Genomic DNA, 27105 nt, shown 5'->3' with positions numbered 1-27105 from the left:
TATTCTATCTCCTTCTTCAACTATTATTCTAAAATATATGTCCGTATGTTTTGCCGTCCTTTAACGCGAGCGCACTGGTGAAAAAATGAGCGCGCGTGACTTAAAAAGATTTCACACGACTACCGCTGTCTTAGCCGACAAAAGTTTAAGCCGAACACAGCTTAAAACGAGAATTTTAGTGAATACCTTTTAAAAAGTCAAAATCAGGCAAAACATGAGAAGACAATATCTTACCAAAAAAGCTGATTTCTTACAGAAAAATTAGATTCCCATTTAAGAAAACGGAAATTGAAATCAACAATTATCGTAAAAAAGATTTTTTAGTGAGAGAGATAGAAAAACTCCGGTAAAGGCCGTTATTGATTTGCCAATTTTGCGATCTAACTAGCTAATTACACAACGTGGCTAAATTTCTGCATGAAAACGGCTGAAAAATCAGCTGGCATTATGTCCGATACTGTTCTCAATTTTCATAACCGGCTAAATGAACGGTAGGATAACATTCCCCAGTAGATCTATTAAGATTATTGCACTTGAGATGTACATTGGAGAGAGTATTTTTTAGATAGAGTCTATTTTTTATAGCCGTATGACTTGCCGGTCGGTCCCTGGCTGTATTTAAAGCGCCGTTCTTTTGTACTTTTCCACCTGTCCATATGCATAATTACTATCCTTGCTGAAAAAATCACCGCGGCGTGAACAAAGTAGAAATTCTATATAGTGGAGCGGTTCCCTCCATGTTTTATACATGAGCTGTTTTTTGAGAAGGAAAAAGAATCTTTCAGTTAATCTAAAGCAGTTTTTATAAACAGAAGAAAGTATGTTTTTAAGTTGAACAAGTTTTTGATCGATATTGAGGGCCTGAGAATAAATGTGCCAATCATCTTACAAGTTTTCTTGTATAATTTGACTGATTCTTGAAAATTTTACATAGAAGAATCTGTAAAATTAGTTCGCAGTATAGAGAGGCCAGAAAGACCAATAGCATACTTAGCTTTTAGCAATCAGTTGACAATGGAGTGGATTTGCAAAAAAAAAAACAGAAAACTGTTAACAAAGTTGGAATTCTTTTTGATCAAATAAATCAAAAGTTGCAGATACAGTTGCTTTATAAATCAAATGAGCGTATAAATAACCTAGTCATTATAGCAGAAACGTTGACTGCCATTTGATATCCTTATTTAACCAGACAAAAATTCGGCATCAAATTTCGCATGCTAGCACGAACAAACTATTTTTCTGGGGAATTATGTAGAATTAACTTTCTGTGTCTGATAGTTCGACAAAATATGACCAGATGAATTAAAGCCCCTTGTTCCCTGTTTTTGACGAAAGTTTTTAACCCCGACTCCCGACTCGATTTTCAGATGGAATTTACCTTTCTGCTTTCTGTCTTTTCGGAAACTTTCCTGCGTTGAAAAATGACATCTGTCACGCAATGACTTCTATCATGTCGTTATAAACAAGAATTTTTTCCAATAACACCAGCAGTTTTTTGGGAAAAGAGACTAAGCACATTTTTTTCATGTTTTCTTACGATTTGTAACCGTCGACACTATTCAGACGACTTTCAGATTCTTTGTTCAGAAAATTTTTTTACCATCTGAAAGCTTTTTACTCGATCACATATTTTGTCTTCGAGGTGTTACTAAAACGTAACAAGATCAAACATGAGGATGATTTTTATTGATCACTATCTCTTATAAAACAAGCATTTGTTTTAAAGAAAATGTGTTTGTGCTGAGCAGTATTTCAGTCACGTAAAAATAAAAAGTCGCATTAGTTCATTGTTTTTAAGACATTTTAAAATCGCTTCATTGTGATTAGAAATTTTTTTGAACCGCAAAGGGTTTTGTCAGCAGGCATGTTATAAGTTAGACGTCTTAATTATGTAATATGTTAAATAATTTTTATTAAAGTTTTTTTACCACAACCTTTTCACCAAAATATTTTCACGTGCCGTGTGTTAAAGGTGTCGTCATTAGTTGAAACGTTTTTTTTTTCAATTAAAAATTTAGACATACAAAAGGCTGTTAGCTTGATAAAACTGAATCTTATAGTTATTTTTTTTCTAATTTATCTAAATGCGAAAACTTAAAGCATGATTTTGAAGCAACACGCTTATATATGATGAGAATTCTTATGTTTATTAACAATTACATAACCATTTTTATGAAATTTAATGCCCAATTTGTGACAGATTTTTTGCGCAATAGCCAAGTAGTTGTAAACAAGAATTCTTTTCCGCATGGTTCAAACCATTATATCAGCCGATATATGTAGACACTAAAAAACATCTAAATATTATTTTTGATATATGAGCTCCATATGAATGGGTAGATGAATTTAAGCATTTTGCCAGCTTGTTTCTCAGATTTCTGCTTTCAGAATTCTCTGCAGTGTTCACATTTTTGTATGTAAAATTATTGTCAAATTTTTCTAGGTAATAATTTTCAATTTAAAATTTAAAAATATATTTTTGTTGAATTTCCCGACAAATTTCCTGTATCACATTTTGTATTTCTGTCGAAAGTACTTATGTCTCAAATTCATCCAAGTCTGGAAAATGATGAAATAGAAAAATTGAAAAACTGAAAAAGACTTTATTTCTTTATTTTAAATCACTCTGCGACGCCATTATATTATTACTTCATTAATAACTGTAAAAAAGATATAATTAAAAGCCATTGTTGACATGATTAGTGACTGGGTTAACAGTTTGTTTGACCCCTCTGTTGGTTTTTAAATTCACGTGTCCATTTTTACCATACATGTTCATAATTGTATTTTAAATATCATCACGATTTCATAGAACCATAAACATATTTTTAATCCAGTATTTAAAGACTAACTTGAATTCATATATGGAGCAATTTCTAGTTTCATATTTAACAATTTATGTGGAAGGAAATCTTTTTTAACAATAAGTGACCGTTATAAAATCCAGTTTAGTCTTGTTTTTCTCTCTTATAAATAGTCCCAATGTTTTCATTTGCATCTGTTTGCAAAAAAACAATGCCATATAAAATTTATTTATTAATAAATTTTATTAAGAGATGACTAATCGTGTAATGTCATTCACTTTTTAAGTGAATAGAGTTTAAACAGTGAAAAATGGAGTTGAACAAAAACGCGTACTTAATATTGGAATACTGGAGCCAATTTAAGGAGTACATTTTGTATTAGTTTGTCTGATCAGCTTAAAATTGTTGATTTTATTTCAATGATGAAGTATTAAGATAATTGGTGATTAGATGATTTGAGGTTTTTTTTTAAATAAAACAGAGACGCATTTCTTAATCATTAAATATTTCAAGAGTACTTGATTGGATAAATATGATTTTTTTCTGGAGTAATGACAATTTGTCCCAAAGAAAAAAGGTTAATTGTTTGTACTAAGCTATGCATACTTGACCTCAGGTCAGATGCAATAACAATTATGATACATAGAAAATATCTTGTTGTTGCCCAAATTATTATCGTAACTTTAATGTTGGAAAATGAGAAAATTACTTTTTAATGGTACGCAAACAGTTTTTGTGTGCGATGGTATTCATGATTGCGATTTCAACGGGGAAAAAGGTTGCAGATTATCATAACCATTTAAATAGCATCAGTATTTACGAAAAATTTACAAATTCTGGTTTACCAAAAATCACTGATTCGCTTTCGACTTTTTGTCCCATTATTGCCTGTTATTTGGGGGAACATTTTGTCTTTATCATAAATTTATGGAAAAAATAGCATAAAATTGTCGAAATTATTTACGGGAAGTTCTTCCTTCGTTTTAATGAAATTTCATGTAGGAATTTTTAAAAACTTTTTCGATGCATCGAAACAATTACAGTTAGAGTTAATGAAAGTTAAAGTTAGTGGACTTTAAAGTAAAAATTAGTGAAAATTAGAGTTAAAGTTAGTGAAGAATGTCTCTATTTCAGATGCTCCGATAGCAGAAGTGAGCATTTCGCCTAAATTGATAGACGAAGACACTCCAAAAGTGACTGCTCTTTGCAAGACCAGTTCCAACCCGCCTATCGACCAGTTCAAATGGTACATAGGTAGCAGACTCATTGAGAAGGAGACCTCAAACACACTCGTCTTGCAAGGTCAGTTGAAGGTCATTTCATACAGAGGTCAAGCGGTTATCTTCTAATTGAAACACGTTTACGAATTATGAGGATAGAGGTCGTATCGAAAACTGGTCTAGCTGGTCAGTTACAGGTCATTTTATGTAGCGGTCAAAGTGGTCATATTCTAATTGAAACACCTTTACGAATTATTAAGCTAAGAGGGTGGAAAACTTTCGTATCGTAGAGATGAAATAAATGTCACATTAATATTGCAATGGGTCGAAATATTTTTTGATATAATTTTTAAACTGAATTGTTGGCGACAGTTACTTAAAATATATGAAACAACTACATGAAAAAAGCAAAAATTAAACTCGCGTGGTGTTACAGTTTGGTTCTATAGCTCGAAAACTCATAATCACATTAAAATACCCGACACTGCCTTATCAAAAAATTGGTCAGCGGGCCATTTTGCCCTAAATTTACAAATTTGCTTAACGCTATTTTTATTTTAAAGGTTGATTGTCGACTACAAATTCAATTTTTCGATAACGCTGATAAGATCTTTTTTAGCTTTGTTTTTGTAATTGAAAAATATCGTTTTTATTTCAAGAGGCGACTTCTGAAAATTGCTCGCCGAATAATTCCCCTTTTTGATCAGAGCCGTGTGAACAAGTTTTAAAGCAAGCATAATTGATTGTGCGTGAACTGATTGTGTCTTCACCTGGGAAAATTGTTTACTCGTGTTTACGTCTTGTTTTCTCCTTTGTTTACCCTTGTTTACTTGATTTCAAGCGTGCACACTTAATGGAATTCACTTTGATCCATAATTGGAAAGTGCTGAGCAAACACAAATATTGAATGTGAGGAGATAATAAATAAATTTTCTTATAGTTGAGTATAGTCTAATGTTTAATGTTAATCACCGTGCAATTTCGATTCCCAGTCAAACTGAGATGAAATCCATGATTTGGAACTGTGTCATATTGCAAAAGCAATCACCGAATCATTGATTGCAAATTCAAAAACAACAGATAGCATTTTTCAATTTCTCATAAACAGAGTTATTTGTAAGTTCCATGTGACATTTTGAAATCTACTGGAAATTTATGGAGTCATTGGACAGAATTTGAGGCGTCCGAGTGTTAAACCGCATCATTGGTTTGGATTCAAAAAAGATAGAATTTGTCCATCATTTATAACGAAAAGAACTATTTTTGGACTTGTTCATGTGAACTTTTAAAAGTGATTGAGAAGTTACGATTGTTTCTATTTTCTGCCCCCCCCCCCAGTATTTTAATTCCTTGAACAAAAAATTTTGTTTTGTTATATAGCATTTTACTATGTAAATAGGACGTGCGTCCGGGGGGGGGGTGGTAAAAGTTATCTCCACTAAGCTGGGGGGGGGGGGACTGAAAGAGTCCTTACAATTTTATGGTGTCCCATTTTTTCACCCCTATTCATTTAACCCCCTATCATTTAACCCCGATTTATTCACCCCTGTATCATTTAACCCCTCTATCTTTTAACCCCACTATCATTTCACCCCGATTTTAATCCCTATAAAAGTTTTGAAATCTTTGACGGTGTCAAGGCAAGAATTATGTCGGTCAAGTGAGGCTTGAACAAAAAACTATTTCACTGTTGCCACGCTTCTTAAGATATGACCGCAATTTGTAGTTCAAACCGAATGCAACAGTTCAAACTGTGTGTAGTTTGGTACAGTTCAAAAGAACCATTGCCTTTGAAGCTAACTTCAGTCCAATTTCAAAGCCGATGTTGCAAGGGTTCTACTTCATTTCACCCCTATTCATTTAACCACCTGTCATTTAACCCCGATTAATTCACCCCTCTATCATTTAACCCCGCTATCACTTCACCCCTCTATCATTTCATCCCGCTAATTAGCAGTCGACATTAAAGGCATGTTTTATCATAATTAAGTGGATAGATTAATCCCTCGTTCGGTTGTGATAGTTTCATATCAAGTCCCACGGGCCGCTGAGGCATGGCCATGGCCCGCGAGGCATGGCCAAATGATTTTATTGCTAATTTAATAATCCTTATTTTATAGGGATTAAAATCGGGGTGAAATGATAGTGGTGTTAAAAGATAGAGGGGTTAAATGATATAGGGATGAATAAATCGGGGTTAAATGATAGGGGGTTAAATGAATAGGGGTGAAAAAATGGGACACCGTTGCAAGACCTTGCTAGGAATCCTTGCTAAGAAATTGTACCAAATTCATAACAGAACGCTTTAGTGCAAGATACTATCAGTTTAATTTTTTTATGCGGCAAAAAATATTTCTGTAGTGCTTTTTAAGAATAAGAACCGAATTTGTGGGCTGAGCAACAAAACATAAACATTTTCAAATTGGATAATTACAATTAATATGATAATTACAGTTTCAAAACGCTGAAGGTTATGAAAACCTGTAAAAAAAAATTTGGGTCTTTCCCATTATAGACCCCCATGAAATTATAGCCCCCCATTATGGTAGATTTATCATGATTGGGGGGCAATAGGTTATTTGCCCACTAAGCTGGGCGGGGGGCTATAATGGGGAAAGACCCAATAATTTTATTTATCTATTGAAGCACTTTTTTTACTATTTTTTCTACTATTTTTAAATAAAATTTTTGCTGAGATTCAAAAGTGAATCTGGAATGAAACGGGTTTCTTGAATAATCTAGAATAAACAATTTTCCAGGCATCAACCAGGACTCGTACAAGGACACTGTGATCAAATGTGAAGCTATCAATGCATTGGGAAGCTCGAAAAAAGCCAGTGGAGAACTCAATTTCATTCGTAAGTAATAGCACATCTACTAAACTGTCATAGTTATAATAATTAAAGAGGTAAATATTTTATATCTCAACCTAACCAATTTTAATATTAAATAAAGTGAACTTTTTCCTTTTTCCACTGTGAATACTTTTCTGTGTGTTCTCTCGTTCTTTCTTGTTCCCCATGGTTCCATCCCTCTAAAAAAGTTCACGTTGAACAGGGAAAGTTTATGGCAATCCGAAGATTTGTGGTACATGCAAATGCTACCTGCACTATAAATCCTTTAACAACAGAACAGAACATGAATATCTCTTTAGGTAAACCTGAATTTACCAAAATCCCAAATGTTGAGTACAAAGTCATTCTTGGAGACGAAGTGAGGATGGAGTGTGCGGCTGAAGGACACCCCTCCCCTCGAATTGAGTGGCTTCGAGAAGGGTACGACCGGGTTCTGTCATACGAAGAGACACTAGTAGTCAATTCGGCAGATTTCAGCTCAGCTGGGGTGTACATTTGTCGTGCTGTCGTCAACAACATGTACTTGGCCGAGTCCCGAGCAAGAGTGACTGTGTTCGGTGTGTTCAAACGCAGAAAAATTTTAAATTCCGCGATTAGAAAAAGTTCTTATTGAAGCATTTTCAGGTCAAAGAAAATTGAATACAAAACAGTGCTTTTCCAAATTCTTAAATAATTAGACACTAGTTTTGGTCACGTCAACTTAGTACTTTTATTCAAACCTAACTTTCTGTTTAGTATTCATATTTTCCACATTTTTGATTTACATTCGAGAAATTTCATTGTTGACGCAAAGAACCCGTCTCCGATTTTCTGCAAAAGATGAGTTCATTTTTTTTATTTGATCGGAAAAGTCTAAACTTTTTTAGATCAAACCTAATTTCAGGATTAGCTCATCGTAGGTTTTGCGGCAAAAATAATCAAATTAGTTTTCGAATCTAAGGTTATATTTTCAAAGACATGTTTCCAAATCTAAGGACAAATTTTTTAATAATTTCAAACAAATCGCTTTATATTTGAGAGGCCACTATTAGGCTTGGAATTCCCAGCAGTCAGCTATGGCTATCAAGTATGTCAGTAACGATATTTGATCTTAGTTTCTTTGATGGCAGCAATAGCATTTGCGTGGTCTAAAAATGTATTAAGAGTAATATGTTTTCAAGGCCCCCCTTCACTGTTGGCTACAAGACGGAAGTACAGCAAGATAGGCTCCATGGCCACTTTAGAGTGCAGTGTGAGTACTAGAGTGACCAAACCCACCAATATGTACTGGAGACACAACGAACTCAAGTTCGAAGAGGGACAGTTTGTCAACAAGTTAGTAGTTATCAATTTTTTGCTTGTAGATGAATTTTTGATGAAAACAAAAACAGTAACAAAGACAAACATAGCAGGGACGCTCGAAATATGAGAGATGCTGCAGTACTGATACAAACATCGCTCATTAAAAAAACACTTTTGTTGTGGTAATGTTTTTGAGAAATTGGTAACTGTACCCTGATAACAATATTCCTTATAGGAAATAGTTCACTAAAGATGGTTTTCAGCCTTTGCTTTCGATTTTGGCTTTTTTTTGAAATTGTCTTTGAGCGGTTGTTATTTGTCTTTTTTCTCCATGCTATTGATTAGTTGAAAAGTAAATATTTAAATGTGGAAGCCATACAATGAAAATATTGAAAGCATTTTTCATCGTATGGTTTTGTAAAATTTCCTTAGATGCTTTTTTAAGGTTTCGGACCCTATTAAAATGTTATCCCAGACTCATTATTTCGTACAGATTTTTTTGAGATTTTTCAAGATTTGCGCTAGTAAAGCATTCAAAGCAGTGTATTAAGGTATTTGTTTAAATTGTCTCTCGATAAGTGCAGGAATGACTATATTTGTTAAGATTTGGTGAAATTCGTTAATTTAACGTTTTGTACTTTGGCATAATTGTTCTTATATCAAGATTATGATAAACTCGTTTCCCACCCATAGTTTTATTAACAACTTCCCTTTAAAGTTTTCAATGTTTCTTTTAACGGGCACTTCAAAAACAAAGTTTGCGCTCTAATTTGTCCCCGAAAACAGTCTACATTATACAACCCAGAAGCTATTTTTGGCCGACAAACTAATTTTACCTTCGAGCGATTTCTGTAACTCCGAAAAGTCGCACGGTCGAAAAATTTTATGCCTCTAGTTGCTTTTACAACCACAAACTGTTCCTGTAACAGAACAAACCCAGCTGTTTATTGCGAAAACAGACGCCCGAATTCAGAACTAAAACGCAAATTTGCCCTCAAACAAATTCAAACCAAATCTAGTAATAGATTCAAAGTTTATAACACAGCAGAGCTTTTCCAGGCAACATTTACAATTATTCCTTCTTCGCTCTGCTCTGAATAGGAATTGAAAGCTCCGATGATTTCATAAAAGTGACCAGATTTTATCTCCAAAGCGCCAAGTTTATAAACAAACGGGAACCTTGCCTTCGTTTTAATGTTTCAAGTTCTTTCAGTTCTTAAAGCGTAATCTGTTCACGGTTGTTTCAGCTGAAATCGATTCGAAGCTGTTGAAGTACAACTTTAATTTCAAACCAAATCTGTGCTTTGTAATTGAACAAGTATCTTGAAACCGAGGTCTAACTTGGCAGAAAAAAAACTTCAATTAAACTGCAGAAAACAAGAGCCTCAAAGTCGCAGAAAACTTGCTGAAATTTATAAAATCAATCTGGCATCTTATCAATAATTCTATCCATCAAAAACGAAAAAAATGATCTTAAAAAATTAATTCTAGGCAACGTTTTCGGCGTATGAAGCCTTCGTTTAATTGCTGCGTCGGCTTAATGAGACGATGGTTCAATTTGTACCAAGTGACCCAAAAAGTTAAAGTTCCCTTAAGCCCAGCATGACAAGTTATGTAAATTTTGCTCCCCCGAAACTTACTTGGGTAGTATAAACTACACTATGGAAAACATGAAACCTAACGCCAAATAGCTGAGAAGTATCATAAATCCCAGTACTTGATTAATCCTTAGATTTCACCTGTCATGTCTAAGGGAAGGCATTAGCCCAACTATTTCACTTAGTTTACAACTAGAATACGGAAACAAATACCGCACGCACAGATAAAGTTTGATATTACATTCACATGCTAACTTTGTCAATTTGTAAAATTGTGTAGAAGTTGCGGGGTAGATTTCGCTTGGGCGAAATTGCGGCAGGGCTCTAGCTAGAATTTATGATTTCTAAATTAATTGCATTTATTTCCAAGAACTCTGAAGTCACTCTAGACCATCGCCAATTCGTAAAAGCTTGTTTGAAACCAACCAGTTAGGCCAAAAATTTTTTGATTTTTTTAAATTTAATTACATTATATTTAATATATAATGTTTTTGGCGTGCTCGCATTATGTGTCGGCTAAAAATTCGCATATATGAAATTTTGCTATTTTTAGGACAGAAGAACTCGCGACTGTTTTGAATTGCCCGTAAAACTTCGAAAATTGTGGTGTTAATTCTTGAAATCAGATACACGTGATCATTTCTTATTTCAATCGTAAACGAAATGGGTTTAAGACAGACTGATCGAAAGCAGCGTTATAAATTCGTGAACATTTTCCAAGATATGGTGTTTGATGTTTTTAACAGAATATTGCGAAATTTCGAAACTGATTACTTACTAATTTTATACTCAAAGTGATCACCAACCAACTCACTTTAAATATCAGCTTGAGAAAATTTGCAGGCACGATCTGCGTAGTTTACAACCCACGGTTTGGCCAGTTGTGTCCAAATGAAAACGAGGATAAAAAACTAAGGAATTGGAATTAGTTCTCCAGCATTTGCGACAAAACCGCTATAATTTCTTTATGTCAGCTTTTTCTTGATAAGAATTGATTGGTTTCTATGAAGCTCAGCTATCAAAATTGAATGTAGGAGCTTCAAAATTGTGCAAATTGAAGCTTCAAAAAATTACAAAAAAATAGCTTAAGCCAACATTTATTAGTCAGGTAGTGTTTTCAAATATTACTTTAAAATTATGCACAATTTGTTTTCAATTAAAATTTACAATTAAATATTTTTCAAATAATTTTCCAATGAAATAACAACTTTTTTAGCTCACTTTTTGTAACACTAGTTTGAAAATGACTTGAAAATGTGTTTTTCATTCATATTCAGTGTTTACGTTTACTTGCCATTATATATAAAACAGGTAATTTTAGCCAAATAGTTCCAAATAATATATGTTTTCGTAACTTAACTGTTGTGCAAAGAAAATTGTTTCAGTTTGAACCAAAATTTGATGAAATGGAGAAAAGGTTTTGAGAAAAGGAGGCCAATTTTTTTCTCGAAGCCTTATTATGAGCATTTTATCTGTTTGCTTCTTTTGTAGGCACGTTAATCTGGTCTCCATATCTCTAGCTTACTTATAATTTTGTCGAAATATGATACTGCATTCAGCCATGCTCATGAAAAAAAAAATAATGCGGAATATCGGTTAGTCTTTTTTGCCTTGTCGGCAAAACTATATCTTACTGAAATTTTAATTGTTTTTATTTCGTCAACGTCCGATGTACTTTGATAACTAAAAAAGTAGTGTTTGAAAAACATCTGCTGTTAAAATGAAATCGAAAACGAGGATTGAGCGCCTATTTCGCTGCTGTGTTGACTTAATAATACAAGAGAGGCAACAGTAGACTGGAATGGTTTTTGCCAACATTTTTCAATATCCGCGACAGCTGTTTCTCAACATTAGAGAAAATTATAGTAAATAAAGGAGATCTTTTTGTTATCAAACATTTTTTCCATGAAATATTTGCTCCAATTTTGACGCCTTTGTTAATGCCTCTATATGTTCTTGGTTTTCAAATTTTTCCCGAATTTTACAAATAAAATAGCTTGAAGTAATTGCGTAACGTCAAGAAATTTTCAGATTATAGCTGCGATGGAAATTGAAGTAATTATGATAACCAATTCAAGGTTATTATTTTTTCGCAAATTGATTTCTGGGGCGCTTTTTGATTTTGACATAATTCTTGCACAAATTATTTTACTTTTCCCAACCTAACACCCCCCCCCCCCCCCCCTCCACCAACTCACTTCTGCCACAAACAAGTGTTCCCGTTTCGTTACGTGGACGTCTCAAGAGGTCAAACGGTAAAAAGGAAGACCCCCTCCGTGGGCCACTTTGTCCCTTTGTTAACTTAGAAATCTCAACCACGTATATTGAATAGTTTCCTAACTGAGACGCAAGAACAATTTGGCATAATTACTTAATGGTCGTCAAGATTGTCCGTGATTATGATACAATGTAGCTAAGCTTGTTAGTTGGAAGACAAAAGCCTTTTTGTGTTAACTAGTTGCCGTAAAAGTAATAATCTGCTTTATCATGTCGGACAAACAAAACAACAAAAAATAATAAAAACAACTACAAAATTCAAATTTATTGTAGCAGGTCAAATTGCTAAAGTGAAGCATTTGTGTAATTTTATGCGTCTTCTTTGTATCTTGTTTTCTTGTTGCTTCAACGCAGACAAAAACGTAGACATTTTAAACTCAAAAAGTCTTTAGAATTGTAGAAAAGGAATAGATACTTAATATAGGCACCAGAGACATTTATTTTTCTTCTATTTTTCTTAACATAAAACTACTTTCCAAACTTTAGTAGCTTGTTTTTTTTTCAAAATCAACAAAACACAGCCCCCTTTTTTATTACAATTCAAGCAAACGCCGCAATAAAACTTTGAACTAATTCTTTCCTATTTATTACATATATCAGACAAATAAAATTTTTTTAAAAAAACAAGTTTTTTGAGCAATAGTTATAAACATGTCTGCTCACGCAGCTTTTTGTTCACGCTTGAGACAAACTCATTTGTTGTTGTTGTGACTCACATTATTTATTATATTCATATTTTCAATGTCATGTGATTCCCCAATTTTCCCAATAAACAAAATCACGCGGTCTTATTCAGAGGGAAAATAGATAAACAACAAAACAACCGCAGCGGCGCTAAAAAATTTTTACACTTGAGCAAATTTTAATCCAGCCCGAACATGTAGGAGTTTCAAAGAACTTTCAACGGAGACTAGGAATATTTAAATTTTGCGGAAAAATGCTAGATGAATTGGACAAAAAATCCTAAATTTTGCTTAAGTGGAAAAATCCCACACGTTTTTCTATGAATAGAATGAACAAAAGATGATTCACGTGTGTTATGTAATAATGGACCTGTATCGAAGCGTAGGGATCAAATTGCTCATTTGATGTTCTTTTAGTCCAGTCATTTTTACAACCGAATCAAGAACGTTAAATTAAATTTGATGATGCGGAACGCAATGAGAGCTGCTGATCATCGCAATAACATCATATGATGAAGTATAAAAAAGGATTTCAAATCACATTTTTATGGGGATTGAATATCTGTAATATACGAACTTTACACTTTGCCGATTTTGAAAATAACTGATTTTGATAACTGACATTAATACCCGAAATAAGCCTCGATTTCACTGCTTTATGCATTTTTATCGACAAAAATATGTTAAATTTGGTTTTGAAAATGTGGAAACTGAAAAAGAAAACTGTGTTGCGTAATCATTACATAATTTTCCATACTAGCAAACTAAATTACAGTTCGAACAGATAATTAGGAGGTTTCTTACATCTTGAATTAACCTGAAGCGATTTTCACTAATTACCTAGTCAAACAATTCGATTTTTTAATGTAATACTGTTTTCTAGTCGTTAATTGGTATCTTAATAAATTTGCTGTTATATAAATAACTTATATAATATATATAGTCATATTCCTTATATTTCAGCGGCATATCCTGTAAAAAAATTTTAATAAAATTTGTCCAAATTGTGTATCATTATTATACACTGTCCCGTGTAGGTTGTCAGCTGAAAGAGAAAAGTTCATCATTTGCCGACATTGTTTAGACAATGTTATTTTTTCTCCTTGGTTTTTGTTGCAGATAAAAGACGATTTAGACACAAAAAAAGAACAGCGGCATGATTTTTCAAAAATTATTGTGTATAAGAAAAAAGTCAAGTAAATTGAAATTCTTCAAGACTTCTATTTGATATCAAACAAATTTGAAAACATTTTGTTAAAAACTTTTTCGTGCCAACGATTTTTGTCATCAATTCTTCTTCAAGTTTTGATTTTTCGCGTATTACCAAAATTTTGTGGAGGGAGGAAGTTAAAAATTATGGTATAAATGTTTTTTATTTCTTTATAATAAATTAATTTCAAATTGAACCCAGAAAGAATCAATGATTAATTCTTCTTGAACGAAGTTCATAGCAATTATTGTAAACGTGTGTGTCTTTTTATTTTTATGCAAATTTTTCGCTTGACAATTTGCACTTTTCTTCTAGAACATTCTTTGACTTCTCAAGTGACTTTTTACGCTTTCGTTCATCACTTTTGAGCGATCTCTGTTGCTGTCACTCCGAAGTAAAGCTTGTTGCTAATATATAATCGTTTGCAATATAGAATAAATAAGTGACTCATAGCGCAGTGGGTAGTGCGGGTGCCGAGGGATCGGGAGGGCAATGGTTCGCATCCTGATCCTGTTGGGGGCAAGTTTTTTTGCACCCAAAAAGAAAATTTGTTTAGGCTACAGCCCCTAAATTAAATCGCCTCGCCTGTCGTTCAAGAGCAATTCTTCCGACATTTGTCGGTTTATGTTTTAAATTGAATATGATTTCGTTAATGAACTGTTGAAAGAAATTTGCAATAGTTACACAAAAGAACCGAAAATTAAAAAATTAGAACAGGTTTTATAACTGCATTTATTTTTTCTTGCATCATGACGAGTCAAAAAGAAAAGATCAGTTAAATAATCAATCACTACATGTATCTTTTTTACCTTGTTGCTTTTTAAGTTTTAATCCTGATAATGTGTTGATTGGTAATTTCTACAAAAAAAATGCGAACGTTATTGGAGCTTGTTTTATCAACTAATATTTTTAATTGCTCTCGAACGAAGTTTGAAGCAATTATTGTCAACGTATGTTTTTTTAATGCAAAATTTCCTCTTGACCATTCTCCTCTAGAACATTTTTTGACTTCACTTTGCAATTGATTTCAATTTTGAGCAATCAGAAATTAAGTGTTGCTAAATTAAAACAGATTATGAGAGAAGAACTTCCATAACCCGTGTAGCTTAGTGGTTGCTGTCGGGGAATTTCATCGGCGAGGATGCGGCTTCGAACCCTTTCCTAGTCATGTTTTTGCATCATAAAATTTTTCTAGTCGTTGCCCCGTTCTGAATTGATTGCCTCGTCAGTCGTTCGGGACCAATTCGTGAAACGTTAGTAGGTTGTTTTTTAATAATATTTGGTTTTAATTTTGACAATATTAGAGACTGATTTTGGATTACAGATTTTGCACTTTTTTGCATTGTTAGGTCGATAACCTTGTTGTGTGTTTTTGCCGAGCAATTCTAAAACAAGTTATGCACAAAAAAATTGATGAATACTTTAAGCACTTTCCAGTACATGGTGCTGAATTCATAAGAATAGTTCAGGATTTATAAGCTTGCTTTCTAGACCAAATTAAACAATAGAAAACGATTTACCAGTTGATCAAATAAAAATTTTTGGTGCCATCAAGAGCTAATTGTATACATTAATTGCACAGCTTGTGTGCTAATTTTAAAATGGAATGCATTTTTTATTCAAATAATTGTACTCTAGACCGTCATTTAGGCATTTTTCTCTATGATTTTGTCAAACACTTTTAAGAAACATTGGGATATGTTGCTTTGACATTTTCACGTTAAGTTCATTATAGGTTAAAGAATGGTTTTAAAAACATTTCAATGTTTTTTTGGTGAGATAGACCATAGTTGCGTTATCTCGTCTCCTTTCTATCCAAGAGGTGCCAAACTATTTTTTGTGTGTTTTGAACATAGAAAATATGATTGTGGAAAATAGGTTTGAACAAAATGATGCTGAGCGAAGATGAGAATTGTGGTAATTGGTGTATGTGATTCAGGTACATAGTCGAGAAGAAAGAGATGAATGACAGCTGGACTCTTCTGTTGACAATTTTGGATCTGAAGGAGGAGAACTTTGGAGACTACAACTGCACTGTTTTCAACCACGCAGGGAATGACACTGTCACTGTGTCACTTCTACAACCACCACGTAAGAGATAATCATTATACGAGTTATGATGTAATTATTATTATTTTTTTGTTGTCTTTAATTGTTCGGATCTTTTACGTTTGTGCCCCCTTCAGTACGTTATGCGCCCCCCAGTTACAGAGCACATGCCATTATATAGTAAATTATCATGTAAAATTATGGCACGTGCGTCTGGGGGTGCAAATAATATGCGCCCACTAAGCTGGGGGGGGGGGGGGGTTGGGGGGCACAAACGGAAAAGATCCAATTGTTCAAAAGTAAGTGTTCTAAATATTTAACTCGGTCGAGATAAAAGTTTATTTTGCAATATAACCTTTCTTCGTGCAAAGTCTTATATTCGTGCTCGAGAATCTTTCTCCTGCAAGATCTTAAAACATATTTCTCAATGAAATGTTTCTATTTGATTGTGAGAAATTGTGACCTTTCAGCAGTCGCGATCATTCCATCTCGCCCCTCTTCTGGTAAGATCACAAATCAACTGTAGTTAACAAGAACTGCATTGGTATTGCGTCTATCTACAACCGCTTTTTCACTACCGAAACTGTAATCTAATTCAACTATTTCGATATAACTGAAAAAAACAACAACACCAGAAGGTGTAAAATTGATATGAAATATGCTAGATAGATTTAGAATTTTTCAGGCGAATGATGTGTTATCTAATATTTATGTTTCATTGCAACTAAAAACATTTAAGTTTTGCGGAAAATAATAATGAAATTTAGATGGATTGCTAATTTATGAATGAATGAATGAATTAGTTAAATAGTTAATTAATCTCCACGCTTTCTTTCGGTTCTCTTGGTTTCAATGTCTATAAATACATTCACTCTGTCGTTTGTATGTAATATCTATGGTTGCAGCTGCAAATCTATCCATGATTTCAGATCAACTTGTTTTCATTTTGTGTCACAGTCGCAAACAAATATCATTTTTCGTCAAACAACTGACAAATCATATCTCGAATGCTCCAATTTTTTTTCTTGTTCTTACATCGCATCAAATAAATTGATTTTAGTTTTTTTTTAAAAAAAATAGAAGCGGCTGCTTGAAATTAAAGAACCTACAGCAAATCAAAAGAAAAGCGTTAAATCGTTCTGTCACGACGAGATTTGTTTCTCAAAAATTAACTGAAAACTTAATTTGGTAAAATTTGTCGAAAATTTTCCTCAACTTTTTTATGCGATGTGAGGTTTTTTTTGCTGAGCAATTTTTCTTGTTTCGAATGGCTAACTTTAATCGGAGGGGAATGTCTTAGCGTTACATATAGCTTGCATTGAATAGCGCTTTAACCAATTAAACAAAATTTCTACTAAATGTCCTCACCGGGACTCGAACCCAGGACCTTATGATTGATGTGTTGTGTTTGTTTCTAGTGGTGCCACAAGACGAAATGTCGATCATAATCATGGGCAGCTGTGTTGCTGGAGCTCTGATCATTCTTCTGTTTGCAATTGTAATTGCTCTCATCTGTTACTGCCAACAAGGTCCGAAAGGTAAACAAATGCCCTCAATTAGATTATTTTACAATTTGATCTCATTTCATTGTTTTTTTTTTCATTTTCTTTTTTTACATTTTATGTTCTTCATTCTATATTCTGCAGCTATAACAACAACAAAAAACAGTTTTTTTGGCATCTTATGTCATTTTTACCAGAATGCAGAAAGTAAACAGGACATTTTTAACATGACAAACTAACGATCTGTTTGAGAAAATATAATTTTTTGATCCATCAAAGAAACATTCCGTAGAAAACAAATGCAAGAGCTGTCGGGTCCGGGTTCATAAACACGAAGAGATTTTTTGACCAGCTGTACAATTTTATCTAAATTAAAAAAATCTTTATATCAATTTTATCTATTAAAAATCTTTATAGGCTTTTTGTGTAAGAAGTATTTACGAGGTTGTTACTCAGAATCAAGTGTAAATTTTCAATTAAGTTGCAACACAAACTTTCTTGGCCGTCGAAATATATTAGCATATTTTGCCATTTATCATTTTGCTTAGTTTTATTGCTGCTTATGGTCATTTTATGGTCAACTTTTTTTTGCGTCTGTCTATTAGTTAGAATTTGATCACGTTGCAAATTTGTCGAGCCGTAGATTTCTGGTAATTCGATTTAATTCAGACCATGAAATCTTTTATGAGCGCACACACAGACGTATCTCGTTTTCGTTTGTTACTTTTCGAAAACGATTGCATGTAAGCTTAGGGCTTATAAATTTCCTCAAATTTTGTTGTGTTAAGTCGCTTCACTGAACCATAATGCAATCCAAATTTTTCTGGGTCTCATTGCAAACGCACTTTTGGTATGTTTCGCTTTGGAATTCTTCTGAACCCTAATCCTGCACCCCATTAACAAATTGGAACGTAGAGTCGTGCAACCCTATTAGGGGATTACGCAGGGTTTATTGGCAGCCCAGCTCTGGTTAATAACGCGGTCTTCAACTGTTATTAACTGAGTCGTTTTGTTCACGGGAGGTGAGCCCCGCGGGTGGTTAGAAAAGTTAGCAACAGATTTCGAAGCATAAACACTGCTAGTTTTCTTGATTAAAACATGACTGTTGAGCAAAATTTGGAAACATGTAGACACAATGAGTTTCAGCTTCATAATTCTGACTAGAGCTCCATATTTGGAATTGCTCTTATTTAACGGTTTAACTTATTCACAAAACTAATGAAGTTTAGTTAACTAACTTAAATAATATAAGCAAATGTTTTGTTGTAATTATAAAATCTGCGGGCTGTATTTCATATTTCTAAAAATGTATATACTCTTAAAAATGGTGGGGGGGGGGGGGGGGGTTTGAGGTGTCATGCTCTTAAAACTTAAAGGAGTTGGTGTGTTTTTAAAGCAACATGCTCTGTGGAAATCAAAAATACCCAATTGGAAAACTTCCATATTTTGCAAATATTATATTGTGTAGACAAGTTTCTACTGCACGTGTGTTTACTTATTTGTTGACACTGTTTTCCATTAAAGCTATTGCCTTAAGCGTATCAGACTGTTTAGTCCGGTCACGTGACGTTGTTTATACTCGAAATAACTAGGGTAAAATCGAAAGTCTGATCCTAATTTGTACAATTAGGTTTTGGGTTGGGCTACTCTTGTTGACATGCGTTTCCAGTTTTCACGGCAGCTTTTGAGTTGCAAGGAATTCTTAAGTTGCAACGTCCAAAAATTAATCAAATTTTAAAAAATGCAAAAGTGATTAAAATGTATATTTTGAGATATTTGAAAAGGATAGTGTTGTCAATTGTTCAGACAGATTCTGCGAACAATTCTGATCAGAGATCTTGCTAGATCCGTCAAGTGAAAATCCCACTATGTTTTCTTTTACTAAATGAACCGGTCTGCGAATTTTTGGCAAATTTAGTCATTTCTGACTGTCCTCCAGCCCCCTTGTAAAGTATGATTGTTGTTTTTATACCTAAATAATTATATTGATTAACTGCAATGACTAATCGCTTCTCTTATAAAACCATTACGTGTGAAAAGCGCATTCGTTTGTTGACAAATGGTAACGAAAACAAAAGTTTCGTTCACGTTGGGAAAATGTACAGCAATATTTTGGTCAGACTATGAGCCCGGATTCTTTTCATTTCAGGTGGAAAACACCACCCAGTGGACCAAAAACCACCACCCGATCTTCCGCCATCGTACCGACGGGACATTAGCTCCCCCACCCACCATATCGGAATGCCCCCACCCCAAATGCCTCCCCCGGCCATACCCACGCACCAGATGCAACAGGACTACGTAGACATGGACGGGGTTTTGATGGGGGGAGCGGGTCTGGGCGCACTTGGGGGTACTCCGCCCCCGCCCCCACCCCAACTGTACCCTACGATGATGTCACAAAGAGGGGGTAACCAGACATTCTACGGTAGCCGCGCAGATGACATTAACAGTATTGAAGATGGATGCAAGGTAAGGCCAAGTAAATAAGTGTTCACGTAAAATTTTGAGTACACGCAGCCATTGAAGAGCTTTGAGTTTTCAGAATTGTTGATCATATTTTTAATAATTACATACAAGATATGTATAATTATTTGTAAGGGTATGCAGTCACTTTTTTGTTAATAACCTTTACAAAGGAATGAAACACCTTCGATTGATTTAATATACATACATATTTGCCTGATAAATTTGCTAAAACTATATTTGTCTTTAGTATAGGGCATGATGCCATTTTTTCATATTTATCTTTGAAAGAACACCAAGATTTTTTTTATCAGGAATGTTGCTTCAAAAGTTATTGACGCATTTTTCCTGTGTGATGTGAGAACGGGGCATAGCATCTCGCCTGATAAATTTTTGACGATAATTAGCAAAATTAAGGCTTGAGAAATCCTGGAATTTTTTTGTTCTGAAGTTTGGTTGATGTTTTCAACCCCCCCCCCCCCCCTAAAAGCAAGAGTGAAATTTACATAGAGTCTTGAACTTTTTGATGAATATAATTTTTTAAGAGCTCCAGAGTTTGAAGAACACCCCCACGTAGATAGGTAATGCGTTACAATATTACTACTAACCCGTTTAGGCATGTTATAGTGGTCGTCAAAACAGATCTGGCTTATAAGTTATAAACAGCACTCTAACCTACATGTGTGTGACTTTTGAGAAATTTGCCTCAATTGCAGAGCTGGAACCAACAGCAACCGATTTATGGGGCAGCAGCACCAGCACCTGTCAAGTGGCGCGAGTTCGAATCCCATCCCGGGAGCCACTTTTTGCAGGCTGGCTGCGCCCCCCAATACATTTACCCTCCGTTCTACCAGCAACAGCTACCGCCCCATACCCCGACCATTAAGTTACCCTCTAGTAGTCAAGCTAGAAGGTAACACAACCCACGCGTGATAAGATTGGTCTATACCCTACCTGGCGTGATCTATTTAGACATTTCCTCTATTTAAAAAATGTACCCGAAATAGACCGTGATTTTCAGCTTGCTTTCAAAATGCACAATAGTCTTTATAGTCACAAATAAATGCTTATTGTTAAAACACTTCACGTCTTCAACGTTTATCGCTTTTTTACTTAGATAGGAATGCCAATAGTTATCACTGAAATTATATTTCTTTATCGCTTCGGGGAGGGGGGGGGGGGGATGGGTGCGATATCATAATAGTTGATTTATAAATTTAGTGTGTTAAATTTTAGTTGAAAGAGCAAAAATTTTCAATTCAATTTTAAAAATCGATCTTGAGAATCAAAATTTTCTACTGTGTTTCAAAACCCCCTGACCCCAGTGTTGTTTCTGATCTTGATTAAATTGCAGTCGGGCTCACAAAATTATTAAGACTTTACCAAATAAAAAGATTAGAAATTACTGCAATCAGATTACGTACTCCACAAATATAGAAAACAAAAAAAAATAGAATAGATTGATTTTTGTCTTCAATTTTCTTGTGCTCAATTATTATCTTCTGTTTTGTTGATATACCACTCTCTCTCTATCTCTCTGTTATCCGTTTCGACAACAGCATACTTCGGACAGACATTCGCTGATGATGTTGATGATGATGAACAACAATTATGGCAACCTGCTATAGTCCCCACGACCCCCTTCCCCACCACTAACCCAGAACCCATTTGGGTCGTGATGGGTGGAGGACGTTAGATCTGGTGCCAAACTTGTTCACCCGTATCTTGCTCTAAAATGTTAGACCCAGCTGTGAACCTAAATAAAGGTTGATCTACAGGGCTGGGCTCTGATTGCTAAGGTCACCGGGATCTTTCTAAGTTGGGCAAAATTTTCAATGTTTACTTATTTGATCATGTTGTCATTCTAAGGTGGGATTCCATTAAACAACTTACTTTCGCTGTTCCAGTAAGGTCATGGAGTTTTTTTAACAATCAAAACATGGATGAACTTTGAACGTGTCGCCAAGTGTATACGAAGTAATAACAATTTTATTTTAAAATATTGTTGTCAAAAAACGCACCAAAAGTTAGATATTGTCATAATTGTCGAGCTGAGAGCAGCTTTTGCACCCACTAGAAAGGATTATTTTGAAAAAAAAATGTCAAAAGTGTGAAAATTGCGCTTTTTTTTTCTATTTTGACCCAGAAAAAGTTGATAAGCAATTGTTGAACTGGGAGCCAAGGAATATCCACAGTTGAGCAGACAAGACAAGGAAAATTACTAAAAGATTGGAAAAATAGCACAAAAAACACGAAAATTTAAGCAAAATCTGTAATATTTTTGTTTTTGAATTTTTCACCTCGTCAACGGTTAGAGACAATTTTGAACAGTGAGAACAGAAGAAATTAACTATGTTTACACAAACAATTGTAACTGGAACAATGACTTTTTGTTGATTATCGGTGCTCACACTTTGCACGCTCACCCAACAGCGACTGAAACAGAAAAAGTGCTGTCTGTCATGATCCTAGTGATACAATGAGTGTTGATCGGAACTGTAGTTGTTGAGAATCGATGAGAATAATGTCGTCTATAGCTGAGATTGGGGGAGGGGGGGGGGTAGTCTAATATGCACTAATTCATTTGTTTTGAGATCATCTCATTAAATGTTGTTTTTTTCTAGATAGTTTTGAAGGGCAATTGATGAGTCTTTTACACTGAATTGTTTTTGCAAATGGTGGAAGTCAAGTTACGGGTTCTTTTTGTCAGCGAACACCAGGGTCAATTATCTGTAAGGCTTCCTAGCGGCTTTCTGGTGCTGACTGCAATTTCCATGTGTTTTCTTCAGTATTTTTGTTCATTTTTTTCAAAGCTGTTATCAAGATATTTATGCCCAAGATTTTAATCAAAATAATCGAGCCCAAATATCATAATGTAACAAAACATTTTGAAAACAAAAATGCAAATAAATTTTTGCTGTTGTGTTTATAAGTCAAAAGTAATCGACTCAGTAAAATGTCAAATTTAAGGAGACGGTCTTGCATTCTGTCAACATCCTGGTATATGTTGATAATTCACCTGTTATAAATCTATTTTTCCATTGGCGAAGATATCTGTGCGGACTGGTAATCAATGGCCGAAATTGATATCGGATAACCAGATCAATTGTATTTTTAGAAGAAATTAATTGTGTTGCAGATCGAACTGAAACATTTCAAAGTTAAATGGGAATTGATCTTGCTGTTATATAAAGTGTTGTACATCGATGGAATTGGTCACAACATCGATACTAACTTCAAAGAGCTGTTTTTTTCAGATGTTTCTAGAATTATTTACAGAGAAACTCTAAACGAATTCTGGTTCTTCGAATTTAATTTTCCGCTTGATACTTCCGGGGTCTTTCCTATTTTAGCTCATCGCACCCCACAAAAATGGCCCCCATTTATGGTGTATTTAACGTAATGGGGGTTGCTGTGCGTCCACTAAGCGAGCGAGGGGGCAATGGGAATGACCCCTAAACTTGATAAACCCTAACTTTAATCTCTGCACGCTTTTTAGCTTAGTTGACTTGATTCTGTAACTGTGAGACCTGTCTTTCTTTATTTAACCTCATCAAAATTTAACCCATCACATAGAATGTTTGTCTAACACTATTAGTGAGTGCTTGCATTGTGTGTTCTAGACTAACTACCCAGTATTTTACCCTACTTTGGGAAGCAACTCTACAGTCGGAATCGGGGCTGGGGGATTCCCGGCTCCCCCAACCCCACCTGTCTTCAACCCCCTGCCACCCCAAATGCCCGCCGTGTTCAGTCCCGCAATCCTGGCGTCGCAGAGAAGTTTCAGCACAAATGGGGGAGGGGCAAATGGCTCTCAACGAAGTATTTCACCCCCGATGCCGATGTACACTTCGACTAATTATGCCCCCTCCCCGACAGACAGTAATGGAGCTTTCTTCAGGTCAAATTCTACCAGTTATTCTCGACCTCTTTTGGCTTCCGATTCGAGTTCCAACACTCAAACTATCTACCAACCTACCGCCCAGTTTTGAAGCCCGCAAATTTTGACAGGGAATCCAGAACTTCGACAAAGATATTTTGAACGAACGAATGCTGAAGAATGAATTATCAACCAATCAGAACGCAGAAAAGTGTTCAAAATTGTGATGTTTGTTAGAGAATAGTACTGCGTCGTGGATTGCATGAATGAATGAAAAAATGCTAACAAACACAGCTTAACTTATGAACAAAACTAGTTTATTAGACCTGTTCACGTGTTGTCCGAATGAAAACTCACATTTTGTCATGCACAAAGAATGGCATTAACCATTAAAACTAAACAAAAAAACAGAAAGATTATGTGTAACAGTTAAACAGTTTACTATCTGAGCTCTCGGAAACCCAAATAAAGGCTTTTGAGAAAAATTCCGGGGGGGGGGCGTGATTTGGTTCGTTGGTTCCAAATTTTCAAATTTTATGCTTTAGTTTTTATGACAAACATTTTTTTTTTGAGTTTTTCTATTTTCTACTTTTGGCTCATGGATGGGTTGTTGATGGGGGGGGGGGGGAGGATGGGTACGGGGGGGGGGGGGGGGAGGATGGGTACGGGGGGGGGGGTGAGGGTGTATGTGGACGTTTACTCTTACACATTATCTTCGCAAACAAGCTTTCGCATAAATTTGGGCACACAATCAAAACTTAGCCTTAAATTCCATAGATTTATCAAATAGTTTCAATTAGTTCCCATAAGTGCTTTTGATTTTATTATTCTGCCTTAATTTTTATAGAAAATCTAAAATGCACAAGTTAAGCCAAAGCTGGAGCAATTAAATTTCACAAATTTTGCAAGAATATTTCTCAATTCATATATTCACCTTTGTTGAAGTTGAAGGTTGTTTATAGCAAAAATTTTTGCGCAAAATAGTGGGCCTACTGGTTTAAAAAGTGCATCAAAATCCAAAAACATTCCCTAGTGTTGTGAATATAACGTTATTATATAGTTCTACAATTTTCTTTTCGATCTTATTCATCTCTATGTAAATTTCGCTGTTTCTGTATATTCCGTCTCTTTGTTTTTTGGATACTCTTTTCAATCTTTTCATTTCATTTCTGTTTAATTTAAGCTTTTATTCGTAATTTTTCCATATCTTATTAACAGAACTCGTTCTCCATAATTGCAGACGAGACGATCGCGGGACCATTTGGACATCATCGGAGAGCGGGGCTCTGGAACGCGCCAAGTTCCAGTCTTCTAGCCGACGCCCTAACCCAAAACCCAGCATTTAACGTCAATTTAAGCACGCATAACCTTAGTCCGGGATTTGATAGTCTTAACCCTGAAAACGTACATTACCCTAACAGCTCAAATCGGTCAATTAAGCAGAATTCGTCAGAACACGACTCAAGTGAAAATGGCGACTTTCCAATCAACAACGTACTTCATAGTCCATCAGGCAATCAGAGCTTAACTGATGGTCATGATCTTCGAATAGTTTCAGAAAATGAGCAAATGGAAGATTTTCAGTCAGCTTCTGAAAACCCGCAAATAATTTTAAATTCAGACCCTTCAGACAGTGATCATTACGTCGTGTCTGGTGATAATATTTACAACGTGCCTAGCCAAATAAACATACCGGCTACATCTGGCCGCAAAAACAGTTTTGGGACTAATTTTCCAAAGCTTAAAACCCCAGTTTTACAGTCTACGTTATCTTTAGATACTTCTAACTTAAGCAACCAGCATCCGTTTACGTATCAACGCTATGGCCATGCGGGTTCTGTTGAACTTTCAACCTTTAAACCGGGAACGCCCGAATCACATTCCCAGATTTTCCAACCCAAGTCTGGAACTTTAAGAGGACCTGTTTCGCCTTTATGGAATACTGCTTCTGATATTTTACCCTATACGCCTACGCCTACTAACCAAAAACGTCCGTTTTACAACACCTCGACTATACATCCGGCTTATAACAGTTTAAACAGTTCTAATCAAAGCTTTACTCTGGGTCGTGACGTCAACACCTTTGGGTATCCAGCTCGAGCTGAACTATCGCCTCGTCAACAATTTGCGACGTCTCCAACCGAGTCTTTCGGCTCCTCAACCGGAACCCTAACCAGAGGTGCTCCTGGAACTCCGCGACTGAATGTGGTCAGGCGAATTCCAGTTTTGCCCAACAACATGGGAGATTTGCCCGCCAGTAATTTTCAAAGTATGAACAGATCGCCCTTGGGGAGAGTGAGGTATACGCCCAGAAATGTCAGATTTATAGAGTTGCCTAAGTTTGATCCAAGTTTGACGTGTGAAAGTGACAATGGGACTTTAACGAGAAAAAGTGTATCGCCTAAGATTATCTGAGTAATTTAGATTGTAAATTGTTTCAAATTCAATTCTTCCATATTAATTGCTTACTTTCGAAACTATTATAAAAGTTAGTTAAGAAGGTGATTAAATGTGAAAATACCTGGTACTTATTTATAGCGTTGCTTTACTGCGCGGTATCAAAAGTTCAATTGTGCTAACTGAGCGTAAAAGAGCGTAGAAGAAACTATTGTTGGTCTTCACTCAAACACTAACCAGAAAATTTTTGCGAAAATTTTTATATTTGAGTTGAGATTCTGCAGAAACGCACATGAAGTCAATCATCGAGCTAAAAGATTCACTTCGAACAATTCTGGGAACTCAGTTTCAGAAGTTTCTGGTAATATCTCGACAGCAAAAAAAAAACAGTTTTGTGAACGTTCGGTTTCAAAAAAGCTTAAATCATTCAGCAGGCAGTAAAATCAAGATTCTAACTAATTTGGGGACTGTTCAAAGTGTGTTTCATTGACTGTTCAAAGTGTGTTGATATCTAAGTGTATTTGAGAACTTTCATGAAATTAGCAAGCCTTGCAGCTACTGGCAATCCTGTCTCCAGAAATCTGCTATATTCAAAAATATAATAGGAAATTGGAAACAAAAGACAGAAAGAACAACCTGTAAAATATGGAAACGGAGTTTTTTGAATTGAACATAATTAAAAAAAAGATAAAAAACAGCCCAAAGAAACTGATTTTTATAACATAGTCGACAGAATATCGGAGAGAAGTCAACAGGTCGCGCAATATAAAAAATCATAACTACGCTTACCAAAATCAAAACTGTCCGAAACAAAAGAGAATTAGCAGAAAAATTGAAAATCAATCGCCTAATCAACTATAGAAAATGTTTAAAGTATGCATTC

At 35.0% G+C, this 27105-nt stretch overlaps 1 protein-coding gene across 5 annotated transcripts in view; it reads left to right on the top strand.

The window, feature by feature from the left end:
- The window catches only part of LOC142356131 (uncharacterized), a 35533-nt gene extending 9247 nt beyond the window's left edge, over positions 1 to 26286 (top strand). For 4 of the 5 annotated variants that reach the window (XM_075408122.1, XM_075408103.1, XM_075408097.1 and 1 more), the window contains 9 exons: positions 3939 to 4106; positions 6784 to 6882; positions 7179 to 7436; positions 8040 to 8193; positions 15868 to 16019; positions 16448 to 16480; positions 17396 to 17515; positions 19629 to 19951; positions 25044 to 26286. In XM_075408122.1, coding sequence (XP_075264237.1) covers positions 3939 to 4106; positions 6784 to 6882; positions 7179 to 7436; positions 8040 to 8193; positions 15868 to 16019; positions 16448 to 16480; positions 17396 to 17515; positions 19629 to 19951; positions 25044 to 26240 — 2504 coding nt within the window. In that variant the 3' untranslated portion in view covers positions 26241 to 26286. The remainder of the gene's footprint in view (positions 1 to 3938; positions 4107 to 6783; positions 6883 to 7178; positions 7437 to 8039; positions 8194 to 15867; positions 16020 to 16447; positions 16481 to 17395; positions 17516 to 19628; positions 19952 to 25043) is intronic. The other variant, XM_075408116.1, reaches the window with a different exon arrangement.
- Positions 26287 to 27105: the final 819 nt, after the last annotated feature.

Source organism: Convolutriloba macropyga, chromosome 2, assembly GCF_964194025.1.
Source record: "Convolutriloba macropyga chromosome 2, txConMacr16.3, whole genome shotgun sequence".
Lineage (NCBI taxonomy): Eukaryota > Metazoa > Xenacoelomorpha > Acoela > Convolutidae > Convolutriloba > Convolutriloba macropyga.
Note: the sequence above shows the minus strand (reverse complement) of the source record. Positions and strands in the feature narration are given on the sequence as shown.